The following is a 13,421-nucleotide window of genomic DNA, read 5'->3' as shown; positions in this document are numbered from 1 at the left end:
CCCCATTTATTAACACTGGCCTGATGATTGTTTTATAAATCTGAATCTTGGTACTGTTCGATAGTAACTTGGATATTATTAGCTTCTTGCCTATAAGCTCCTGTTGCTGTTTTGGACCTCACCTTCATTACTATTCTTAGACAATAACTTCTAATACTTTGTTTCTTGAACTCCTTTGAATCCTTTGATCTTCAGTCTATTGTGTTATGATTCTTTTATATTTTTTCCACCAAATTGCATGAACTTTGTTTTAGAATCATTAATTCTAAGACTCACAAAATCTGTTTCTTTAATTAAGGTTTTGACTAGTTCCTTAAGATCCTACGGTTTTCGGCCTTGATCTCTATATCAACAGCAAGTGCCAAGAGCATTTATTTTTGTACCTATGCTTATCCCCATATTACTTTCCTTTACCTTCCGTAGTACTCCTAAAGCTAGTTTAAAATTAATTGCAGATAACTTATCTCCTTATCTCACTACTGTATAATTTACTTCAAACAATGAATTACTTTACCATTTACTTTAATTTTACACTTTGAGTTTAGTACACTCAAACTGGCTAATCTGATCAGTTTATCAGGGATTCTGAAGCTTTGCATTTTTCTGCATATTTCCTTGTGAATTATGCTGTCACAAGCTTTATTTAACAAGGTCTACTATTAAAACATTCACCACTTTATTGAACTTCATATATTTATCTAAGGATTCCCTTAAAATAAAAAGTTGGTCTGTTGTTGATCTTCCTTTGATGAAACCAGCCTGATGTTCCCCAATTACTGAGGAATATATATTTCCAGGCATTTTTGTACTATCATGTAAAAGACTTTTTTTTATATGTACTGTTCTGTAAAGCTACTTAATTATTTCATGACTATTTGTCCCCTATTCGTGAACGAGTATGATAATAGCCTATCTCCATTCCTATTGGCATTATTTCTTTCTCCCAGATCCTCTAACAGTTTGTGCAAATGCTCAGCCCCTTCTCCCTGACTACTTTCAATATCTCTGCTGTTATACCATCTTCATCTGGGGTCTTATTGTTTTTAAGCTCTTGAATTGCTTCCTTTACTTCTTGTGATGGATTTGGGATCCAGGGCTGCACATTAGGTGTTTCAAACTGCTCTTCTCATCTCCCTTGTATTTTCCATTTTAATAGCTTGTGAAATGTGCTCTCCAAACTTGAAGGACTGCTTTGCACCCACTCTCTGAATTTCTTTATCCTTTACTCCATACACATTTGGTGTGTAACCTTTCCTAAAAAAAACTGATTGTGCAATAAAAGTCTCTTGTATTGTTAGTAATGCGACCTTCCTCTGCTTTATATATTATTTTATCAATCCATTCTCATTTTTTTCTTTCTTAAAGTTCTGCTAAATTCTCTCAACTGGGTTTTGCAGTTTTCTTGAAAGAATTCCCTTTGTATCTGTAGCCAAATATCATTAACTTTCTTTCTTTCTACCACACTCTTCGAAAAAGAAAATCAAACGAACCCATGGTTCGTTTGATTTTCTCTCTAACCCTGCACACCTCCTCTGTGCACTCACAGACTGTATTCCACAAATTTATCCATTTTTTTCTACTCCTACCTTCCCCTGAACTATTTGTTTCCTGTAATATTTGGAATCTGTTTGCCAACTTTATTCTAAATTCCTGCAATGTTTCTTTGCTTTTAAGTTTTTCTACAGTTATCAGTCTTTTATTGCTTTGCTTCTTTCATTTTTCCACTTATTTTTTGGTTAAACTTGACCAGCACTAGGTTGTGGTCTGTCTCACATTCAGCTCGTCTTACACTACAAACATCTGTTATGGTGCTTCTATGCCTACGATCAATAATAACATGGTTTATTTGGTTCTTTGTGGCACTATCTGGTGAGTATGAAGTCTCTTTGTGGATGTTTTTTCTTTGAAAACATGTGCTAACTGCTTTCATAACTCCTAGGTATTGCCAAACTGAGAAGTCTGACCCCATTATCGTTTGATGTATCTTGAAGGCTTTCTCTTCCCACAACATGCTTCCGTAAATTCTCCTTTCCTATCTTAGTATTTGCACCTTTCAACATTATTTTTTACACATCATAACTTGGTTATTTATTCCATTCTCAATCCAGTATTTGTTCCACCATTTTTGTTTCAGCATTCATTGTCATTAAAGAAGTGAATAGCTTGTATATAATTTTTACTATTGACAACTATCATGGATAACTGCATGTAACAACAAGAACAGAGATGGCATTTTCTACCTTGCTCAGAGCACCAAACTTACCTCTGAAGATGTTGAATGAGTTCTTAATTTTGTTGCTTACATGTTTGAATTTATGTTATTTAATTTTTCAAAAAATACACATTAATTTTTCTTTGTTGATTTTCTTAGCGTAATTATTTTTATTTTGTTCTAAATTGAAATAGATCACAAGTTTAGTGAATGCAGTTTGTTGTATGGACTACTGCTTCAGTACTGATATACAAGAAGATTCAAAACTGCTGTTGGGTGATGTGGGTGGATCTATATTAATTTTTTTTTTTAATACTCATGCTAGAGGTCCTTTCAAGCAACTTCCTGGAGTAGATATTATTCACTATCGTTTTGATGCTGTTATGAAAGTAAGTTTGATATTATAAGAACACAATCTATAAGAAGATAAGTTAATTATTGGTTAATTTATTCTATCAAAGGTAATCAGTTAACTAAGAATAAATTTATTTTTTGGTTGCTAAATTTACTTTTCTTTAAAAAAAAAACTGATAAACAAGCACTGTAAATTGTATTATAATAAATTTTATCCTTAATTAGGCTTTACTTTTATATGTGAACTGCTGTTGAAAAATTGAAGTTCAAGTTATCTGTTTAAATCTTCCAAAAGGTTTAAACAAGGTAGGTACATTTAAATTTAGATTTGTAAGTTTCTCTTAAAAGAATTCAAAATCCACTGTTTTTAAAAGTTGTGGTAGATTCTAACTGAACATAAATAGTATAATTGTACAAGCTTTTAGCAAGAACTCAGATTTGGGTCTGTTATTTACCCTTGAGAAGAAGAGATCTTAAAATGCTAGATTCGATTCACAAAAAACTGTTTTATTACTAGTCCTTTTTATCAAGTAGCAAAACTTCAGAGATTGGTTAGCATACCCTCTGGCAACAACGTCATAATGCATGTAATGAACTTCATGTATAGATTTAGTCACAAAGAGTTGCAACTAAAAACTATGATTTGTGTTAGTCACAACTCCAGCATTCTGTTCGCGCGAATATGTACTAAATTTTTTAATTTAGAAACAGGCTTCATAACCTCTACGCTGAATGTCCCAATTGTACAGTTCCTGTGTATGTACAAGATCATAGCACTGACAGCAGTGATACATGTGCTGCTTATCATAATTTCTCTTTATGGAGGCTTCCTACAACACAGTTTCATTTCTTAATTAAGTTACTGTAGGAAAGCATGTATTAATTTATCTAATCACCTTATATTCCAGCAGGAGTTTTCAAGCATCCTTTGCCACATGAATTTGGTTATCTAAATTGCTGGTTTTAAGCAAGGTATTTCAGTTACAGTATAGTTTTATTAGTGACCAACATTCTGCCTTAGGAAACCAGCACATTTACTGCTGGGCTATATTCTATATTCATGACCTTAAATAATTTTGTGGAAGGATGTCATCATGTTCTTGTGTTCTCTGCCCCAGTAAGAACATTTAAAGCAGTAATGAACAAGTATTGGAGATAACTATCTTGAAAATGGATTGTCAGATTTTCATAAAATATGCATCAACCTGTTGTGTTTTATGTTTGTTGATTGTCTTTAAAGATTATCATACTTTTTTTGGGAGGTTTTCCAGGTAAATCTGAAAAAGAAGAACTTAGTTTTACAACTCTGATTCTAAAGGCTTTACACTGACCAAATAAAATTTAAAAAATTCAATACCAGATTATTGAATGATTTGTGAACAATACACCTAATAATTTTGGACATAGAGGTATCTATATCTGTTTTCATCAAACACAATGCTTATAATTCTTATACAAGTTTATGCTGAATTCTTAGCAAAATCAGAATCTCAAGTAATGAACAAAAATGACCTGATAGTAATGAAGCTGACCATTACAAAGTACGTTATCATGCTGTTACATATGTTTCATGAAACATCAGTTGAAAAAAGAGTGGCAACTGAAAAGTCTGTAGCCATTGTCAAAAATAATTATGGTAACTATATTAAACAGTTGTTATTACCATATAGATCAACTGCCATGAAGAAGTTGTCATACGTTGGTTGCACTTGGAGCACACCATTTTATGACTAAAATGTATGCACTGTTTAAATGAATAACTGTTCAGAAAGCTGTTTCCACAATTTTAATTTACTTATACAACATATTTTAAATATGAGATAGCTTTTACACCTCCACCTGATTTAAGTTAATATACTGTACATACTCAATTTTTTGTTAATTTTAAATGTGTTGTTGCTTTTTATTCTAACTATATATTTTGTGATTAAATAGGAAGCTGCTTTTTTCTTATTGTATGTGTTTGAGTGATGGGTTATTTATAACCATTTTAATGAAGTTTTTCTTGTCGCTTCTTCCTTTACCTCTTGCATTTGATTTTTCTTGTGTTTCTGCTTTAAAAATTTTTTTTCCACAATTATGGTTGTTATATTTTTCCAAATTAAGTATTTTTATTATGTGTAACAGACTTGGCGGTCTTGTTTTGTGAACTGGGCATTATTCATAGTAATCTTTCTGATTGTTTGCCTTAAAAAAATAAGTTGCGGTAGAAAAATGCTTTAGTACAGAATTTATTATTTTTAAAAGTCCAGAAATCCACTTAAAACAATATCATGATTAATGGTCAAAATTTTAAATAATCAGGTATTGAATTTTTTTAGTTTTTTTGGTCAATGTAAAGCCTCTAGATTCAGAGTTGTAAAACCAGGCTCTTCTCTTTTTCAGGTTTACCTGAAAAACCTCCCAAAAAAGTATGAATAATTTTTAGAGAAGCAACTAACATAAAACAAATACTTATGGAAATCTGACAATACACTTCTAAGATATTTATCCCCAAACTCAAACACGTGTAATGTTTAATTGGACAGCATTTGAATATGCTTCAGATGAATTGATGTGTCATACACACTTCATTATGAGAAAATTAATTTGATCCTTTTGATTTTATTTATGTTTTAAACTAGAAATTTTATTTGAATATCAGAATCCTAACCTAACCTGACCTAACATTCATCTTTATTCAGTAGTCACTACTGAAGTGGAAGTTAAGAGGAAATTGGCTAAATCAACACAAACAGGATAAAAATGGAATACTGTATGTAATAGTGAAATCATCAGAAGTAAGATGAAGCAAGTGATCAAGTAGTGGTAGTTGAGTTAATTGAATTAAAAAAAAAACCAAAAAAAAAAAAAATAACTTAAACATGAAGACCAAATATTTCACCCTGTTAAATAAATATATATTAATTCAGTATATAGTATATATTTCGAAGAACACATCAAAAATAAATAAGTGTATATAGATGACAAAAGGAAGTTCTGAAATTTCCCCAGAGAAATTGTAGAAATCATTGAGTAAAATTTTTGTCAAAGTACCATAACAAGATGAATTTTTATGAAATGTTAATAGTATTTTTTTAAAGGAAAACTGAGATCCAAAACATATTTTTTCCTTCCAAAGGAAGGAAATTTAAAGCTTTTATTAATTTTGTATTGAGGATTGAAAAAATAGACACAAGTGATGGCAGTTATTCAAAAAAATAAGAATTTCTCATTTACACTTCTGGCCTCTCCTTAAAAGCATGACTTATTAAAGAATTTTATTTTATTTTAAATTTTAACTGTTTAACAAAATAAAAGTATTACTCATAAAAAATTAGAAAGCGTAATTTTTAAACTTAAATCCAAACTTTAAGTTTATATTATTTAAAACTCAACTGAATAATAATGTTTATTTAATAACAAATTATACAATTTTAGGTAATTTGGTTGGAAGGTCTTTTCTTAGTTGGCCAGTATCAAAATCCACCACAGAGACATAAATGTTCATAGATTGCTGAAGTCAATGTTCCTACCATCAATGCTCAGTATTTCTACCCAGGACATCTGAAGTAGCATTGGCTCTGCTAAGAGTACAGTTAAGGGGACATTGTGCAGAACATCATAATCCAAGAAGTTGCCGGTCCAGCAATCTATCCCCATTCTATTGTGTCAAATGAGCTTTCTAAGCTTTGATGAGTAATACATCAATTATTTACTTATTTATTTACCTCTCATTTCTTTTTTCAGGGAAATTTTCAAGGCCTAAGAGTTATTTCATTTATTAATTTGCACCATGATTGGGTGAGTCAAATTGCTTATTACCCAGCATTGAAATCATTTTTGTCATGCTGCAAGACACCTGATGTTTCTATGGCCCTAGGTGACATTGGACAGCAAAGACCACCCTATAAATTTAATGTTCCTGTCAGTGGAATTTCATGTTTTGATTTCAGTGAATGTAATAAATTTTCTGGTTGAAAATATTTTATTTAAACCTGATAACAAATTAATTACTATAACTTAATTTTTATAACTCACTTCTAATGTATGAAAGATTCTTAAAATGTAATTTTTTAATCTGTATTTCTATTAATGGATCACGGGCCTGTTTTTATTGCATTCAGCATCAAGACAAGTGACAATGTTTATGGTACCAATTTATGGTGCAGTCAGAATGACAGCCCATTGACCTATCGAAAGAAAGAAAGGTAATTTGTGCTGTCTGAGTTTAATATAAAGAGTGACTGAACTGTAATGCAAAGCCCTCATAACTTGCAAATGAAAATAAATAGTTAAAACATGGTATAAAAGTGCATTTTTTTTGCTACAAAAACTTATTTTTTCTATTTTATCACCATTTGTTATTAACAGTGAAAAAGTTTTCTCATTCCATCAATAACCATGACCTCAATGCTTCCTTCAGCTTATCAATCAATGTTGAAATGAATACCCTTAATATCCCTCTTTAATTGTGGAAAGAAGTAAAATCACAATGCCCAAATCTGTTGTGTATAGAGGTTGTGAAATGGGTTCAAATTTCAACTTCACAAGAAGTTGTAAAAAAGTTGTAAAGCAGTTGTAAAAAAAGTGTGTGGCCAAGCATTATCACAATGGAAAATTACTGGCTCCCCGTATATTGTAATATGACACACACGTCTCCTAATTTGTTTTAAAGGCCATTTTAAGTTAAACCATTCACTTTCTTTTGGTACTTTAATACTCACAGAAACTACTTGATCACTACGAGGTTCATCCTCAATATTCACTTTACTAGCTTCTGATCCACAAAACTTTATTCCCCACCTATTGACAATACTTTAACAGTTTCATTCATCATAAAAAGCTTTTAGATGACAATGTATATCATTAATGTTCACTTTTCTTGTGATTAAAAATTCAGTCACTGCAAATTGTTTTACGCAAGTTGACATAGCATCTGAATTTGACTCCATACAAGGTGACTGACAGAAAATGAGAGGGTGGTAGGTCAAGTTTTAGAATATTAGTAGTAAAGAAATAACCTTTACCAAGATGGCAGCACCAGTCACTTTGTGTTCATTTTGTTTTCCTGTTACCTTCCAGTGTACATTATGTTTCAGCTATCCTTTGCCAAATAAATTCATGTATTTGAGGATTGTTTTATTTGTTAATACAGGGTCATTTACGGGAACCGGATGTTTTTAAAATAATCATAAAAAATTGAATATTTACTTTAAAAAAGTTTTATTGGTAATGAAACACTTGTAAAATCAAAGCATTTGTTACTTACACATGAACGAAAAATTATGCCCAGGAAGTGATGTCCATTTTGGGCAATACATAGCCTGATACGTAGCCTTTCACGGTAACTGGCCTCAATTCTTTGTAGCATGTCTACATCAATCTGGGTGACGTGATGACGAATTGCGATCTTTAGGTCCTCCAATGTACGCGGTTTATTGCCGTACACACGCGATTTCAGAAACCCCCACAGAAAAATATCACAACTACTCAAGTCGGGGGACCGAGGGGGCCAAGGAATGTCGCCGAATCTGGAAACGATCCGTCCCGGAAACAAGTTACGGAGAACAGCCAACGTTGCCCTCGCTGTGTGCGCTGTAGCTCCATCCTGCTGGAATGACACATTTTGAAAATCGATTCCCCGGTTTCGTAACTCAGGGATGAAAAACGTATTCAACATCGCAATGTAACGATCAGCTGTTACAGTTACGGCAGCGTCATTTTCTTCAAAAAAATATGGTCCAATAACACCGACCTTTCCTATTGCACACCAGAGAGTCTCCTTTGGGCTATGAAGTGGTCTCTCGTGAAGCTGATGTGGGTTTCTTTCTGCCCAATACCGGCAATTCTGTTTGTTGACGAAGCCATTCAGATGAAAATGGGCTTCATCACTCATTAACAATAACAAATTTTCATTTTTCATTGTCGACAAAATTGTAATCGCTGCGTGAAATCTTGCTCGTTTAACTGCTGCACGACGGCTATCTTGTAAGGATGGAAATGCAGAATTCGTCTTACCGTACTTGTGCTCATTTGAAGCGCTGCTGAATGCCTCTGAATAGAGTGGCGTGGGCTTCTCTGACAATGGCTTCCCTTACTCATTCGATGTTCTCCGGAGTGCTAGCAGTTCGTCGGGGACCCGATGGTTTTTTCTTCAACATTGAACCACTTGTTCGAAGGTTGTTTACCCATCGCAATATTGTGTTACGAGAAGGGACACTTGCATTTCGGTGGATATTAAACTGACGACGGAAATCTCGGTGAACAGCAGTTACGGATTCGTCATTTCGCACAAAACTGTCATACGCGTACAGGCGTTGGTCTAGCGTCCACGGCTCCATCTCAACGACTAAAATGTAAATGCTATGAACAAAGGAAACGTCAGACACCAGCCACGTGCCCCTCCCACCACGAACGCCCGAGTACAACCCACTTCAAAAACATCCGGTTCCCGTGAATGACCCTGTATTTATAATGCTATTTCTTATTATATAGAGCACTTATTTTTCAGAACTGAGTCAAATTTAGATAAAACTGAAATTAAATTAAACTCAAAACATGAGTAAGTTTAGTTCAATTCATCTGAAAAATAAATTAGTTGTACTTTTCCCCTAGCTATTGGTGACAACATAATTTTAAATCTTTTATGTTTTACTTTTGATGTTTTGAAAAATTGATTTGTGCCTGTTTCTTTTCACACTTTTGAGTGTGGCCATAGTTTTACAACTATGTTAAAGTATATATGATGATAAATAAATGTAGTTAAAATTCATATCGATGATTTTGTTTTTGTTCCTGTTTTATTGTAAAACCCATCTTGTTACCTTGCAATGATCCTTAATTTCTTTTGACTATCTTTTTGTACAGAAATTTAAGAAATGTTGGTAATATAATATTTTTAGCCCATTTACCAACCGTGAAAACGTTTATCAGCCCAATTTAAATTTATACAAGTATATGAAAGATTAATCTTTCAACTTAATTTACCAAATATGTTACTGAGAGATGAATTTATCTTTGGTTTTGTAATTTTTGGTAGCTGAGTAAATGTTTAAATGAAAAATAAAACGCAAAATAAACATAAAAATAAAAGATAATGAAAAATAACATCCAGTTTTCAGATATTGTCTTTGTATTTGGATAATCTTATCAATAAAAAAGTTATTTAATGAAGCATAAACAATTCACCATCCATTTAAAATATTACCTACTTAATTTCTGTTCTGTTTATATCGTTTGCTTATAACAGATCAAAAAAATAATAATTTGGAACTGAGATAAAAGTAGGCGAATTAGAATGTATTTTTTATGCTGAATCTTAAGATAAAATCAGTTTTTCTTCATCACCCTCAGAGTTTTTATTATGGCCCTTTAAAACAGAGAAACTTCTTAAATCATAGAATACAAAAATAATAATAATTACAATTAAAATTCCTGCCTTTATTTTACAAACATTTACTTTTATCATAATTATCTTTTTTCTATTTTCCTTTTGTGTTCAGTGAAGTCTTCTCTTTTTACCATCTAGCAATAGTCACTAATCATAGATTCATCCCATCTGCCTTGATAATGTTGTTCCATCAGCAATATACCTTTCTCCTTGTTTATCGCTGATTTAACCCAAGTTTAAAGAGAAAAAGTCCAAATGAGAATCTAAAAAATGAATTTTCAATGACATTCTGCAGCCTAAATTTCTGTAATTCACTAAGAGTTCATTTATAAGCTGGTCATGGTTTTCAGCTTTTTTCATCTCCAAGAAAACCAGCAATGACGTCTTTGATTGAATGACTTCCATGCTGTTAGTTCTTTAGGATTCTATTTGTTGTCAAATATATTTTCACGAATTAATCTTCTTATTTGTGGCCCAGTGAATATTCCCTCTTTTGATTTGGCTCACTTAATTGTGAAAAAACCTCAGCTAAATATTTAAAGCAGTCTCCATCTTTATCTAATGCTTTTACAAAATTCTTCATCAGGCCTAGTTTTATGTGTAGAGGTAGTAAAATAATACGATCTGCTTCAACAAGGAGAATATTGACCACTTTTTCCTTTCCTGGGGTAAACTGATTTATTTTTGGCCAGTCTTCAACTGGGTAGTGTTTATCTGTAACCTGACTATTCCACAAACACAAGACACACATATATTTTGTAAAGCCACTCTGGAGACCGAGAAGAAACCCAATCGCTTTCAGATCAGCAATGATTCACCATGAGTATTCATCATACTTATAGCTTTTTAAATTTTTGAGATACTTTGATATGTTTCTTTCATTCCTACAGCTTATGCTCCCAGTATAGAAAAAAATTTATACAACAACACTGCCTTTAAGCTTCTTTTTGATGAGTCCATAAAAAACATTGATTATGAATAATATATTCAATCTCCAGTTCAGATATTAGCTCCCTAACATCGTGGTCCCTAAATCATCAATTCTAAAGTATTTCAGTAAATTTTCATTTTTATTTCTATATATTGAAATTTTAGTATACTTGTTTAATAAAATCCATTTTTAAAGATGTGAACCTAGGATTTCTGCATGTTGTTTCAACCAAATACAAGTCACAAATTAGGTCACTCAGTTCTGCTTGAGTGATGAGGTGAGTTTCAATATTTGATTCTTCTGGAATGTAATTAATATCTATTGAAGTTGAGGATTCATTGATCAGCCTTCTGAGGAATCAGAAATCTCTTTCCAAGAAGATCTGAATCGGTAGATCAACACCATGAAGTACTAGTCTCTTAGCTGAATGAACATTTGGGTATGCAATTCTGCTTTTATTGTTTGAATTGAAACCAGTAACATTTGTTAAGCAAAAATAGCAGTCATCATAATGGTTAGTAGGCTTTCGCCAAATCATAGGTACGCCAAAAGTTGTTCTGTAACAACTTTCGCTAAATAAAAATAAAATCTTTTGCTAAATTTATGGCATCACATATGAAACAATCTTTACAATACATGTTTGATAAAACCACTACCACAACTAAAGAACACAGTAAGTCATACTAAGAGCTGAACTCACTGAAGAAAATTTCATCACATTGAATTACTCATTACTTGACTCACTGACATGTCTATACATGTCTGGCTTGACATAAAATGGCATCATTCGATTGTTATGTATCAAATTTAGGTCTACAGCATGCATCACAATATAAATCAAATGTAAATAAGCAAACACATAGATGTACTAACTTATTTATATTGTTTGTTCCACGAATGATGGAACAAATAAATTTAAGGGGTTATAACTTAAGAACATTACGTGATGGGTTGTTTCTGAAAGTATATTCAGATTCAATATGTAAAATACTACATAGAAGACCTACTCCCTTTTCAGTTCAAAATTTTATATTGACCAGTGTAATTTATTCATTTTGACGAGTACAGACTTATGGCAAACTATAGAAACCTACCAGTTAGTTTTTATGCTAAAAAACAAATTTTGTAGCATGTGAAAAATGTCGGACTGACTGGGATTCAAATCCAAAATCTTATGAATAAAAGGCTGAAATGCTAGAACTTCACCATCAATATCATCAGACATCCACTAAGACAAATAATTTTGAAAACCTTTGTTTCATAAAAAAGTTTTGGTTGATAGAGGAAAAAATTATTTATATATGAATCTAACTTGAATATTTGTTTTCCTTATGCGTACATTGCAATCTATTCAAATAGTGAATAATAAAGCAACCTTCTCATGGCTCAATGAGGTGAGGATGATATGTACAACACGTAAATGAGGTATAGTCTAGTGCAGACTCTGGTCGACCATTCTTGAGATGTCTGGTAAATTGAATGCCAATCCTAAAGTAGATCAGTTTTCACTGTCAAGTATTCCAATCTGTATGAAAGCAACTAAATTTTATTAGTAATTGGAACTCAGAACCTTGAATTTTGAAAATCAGTTGTTAAACTGCCAACAACAGCCAAGAGTGGACGTTGGCTAGTAAGTATTTTGCTAATTGGAAATTCTCTTTCAAACATTAAAGAAAAATAGTTTTCCAATTAGAAATTTAAAAAAATATTTTTAATCATTTATATTTTATTCCTTACAAAATAAATAAGCAAGAGTAGTTTCAGAATTACATTTTGTAACAAAAAAAAAAATGATGTTCAGAAATATATCTATCCTTCAAAATTGTTTAAATTTTTTCAGTTTTCGAACAAAAACAACCTATTATTCTGTATTGAATACAAAATATTTTCAATGTGGGATTGCTAGTTTAGATGTGTTATGGTTTTTATTCTAAGTTCATGTAATACACCATTTTCAAATTTAAGTTACACTTGCATGATCAATATTTATGTTGACAACTACAAATTAAATAATGGAGTATTAATTAAATAAAATGGAATATTTAATTAAATAAAATAAAGGAGTATTGAATAAAATAACTTAATATTATGCAATTAATTAGTAGTAAAAAAAAAAGCTGATTAAGATTTAAAATTTTTTTTAAATTGAATATTAACAATTTTTGTTAGCTTTGCATGTAATTGTCACGGGTGGAACAGATTGGTTGATACGTGTTTGGAGTCCTTTTGTTCCTACTAAACCAAACACTACTCTGAAAGGCCATCATTCTGCGATATGTGCCATTGTTATTCAAGAAGATACTAATATGTTTTATTCAATATGTAAGGCAAGAATCATTAAAGTATGGAGAATGACGACATTTGATTGCATTCAGGTATTGTTTTATAATCCTGAATAACATATTTAGATTTTATTATTGCATTGTTTTTTACATTTTACATTTTGTTTTTTTTTACACTAAGTCATTTCTCAAGGTATAATGTTGTAAATCTAAAGAAATAAATTTATATAAATTAGATTTGTAAATTAAGATTTCCATTGTTGTATTGAT

General features: G+C 31.6%; 1 protein-coding gene across 1 annotated transcript in view; it reads left to right on the top strand.

Annotated features, from left to right (window-relative positions):
- The window catches only part of LOC142320820 (WD repeat-containing protein on Y chromosome-like), an 89,341-nt gene that overhangs the window by 14,678 nt on the left and 61,242 nt on the right, over positions 1–13,421 (top strand). The window contains exons 4-6 of the mRNA XM_075358795.1: positions 2,407–2,601; positions 6,296–6,506; positions 13,039–13,244. Of these exons, the coding sequence (XP_075214910.1) occupies positions 2,407–2,601; positions 6,296–6,506; positions 13,039–13,244 (612 nt within the window). The remainder of the gene's footprint in view (positions 1–2,406; positions 2,602–6,295; positions 6,507–13,038; positions 13,245–13,421) is intronic.

This window comes from Lycorma delicatula, chromosome 3, assembly GCF_047948215.1.
Source record: "Lycorma delicatula isolate Av1 chromosome 3, ASM4794821v1, whole genome shotgun sequence".
Lineage (NCBI taxonomy): Eukaryota > Metazoa > Arthropoda > Insecta > Hemiptera > Fulgoridae > Lycorma > Lycorma delicatula.
Note: the sequence above shows the minus strand (reverse complement) of the source record. Positions and strands in the feature narration are given on the sequence as shown.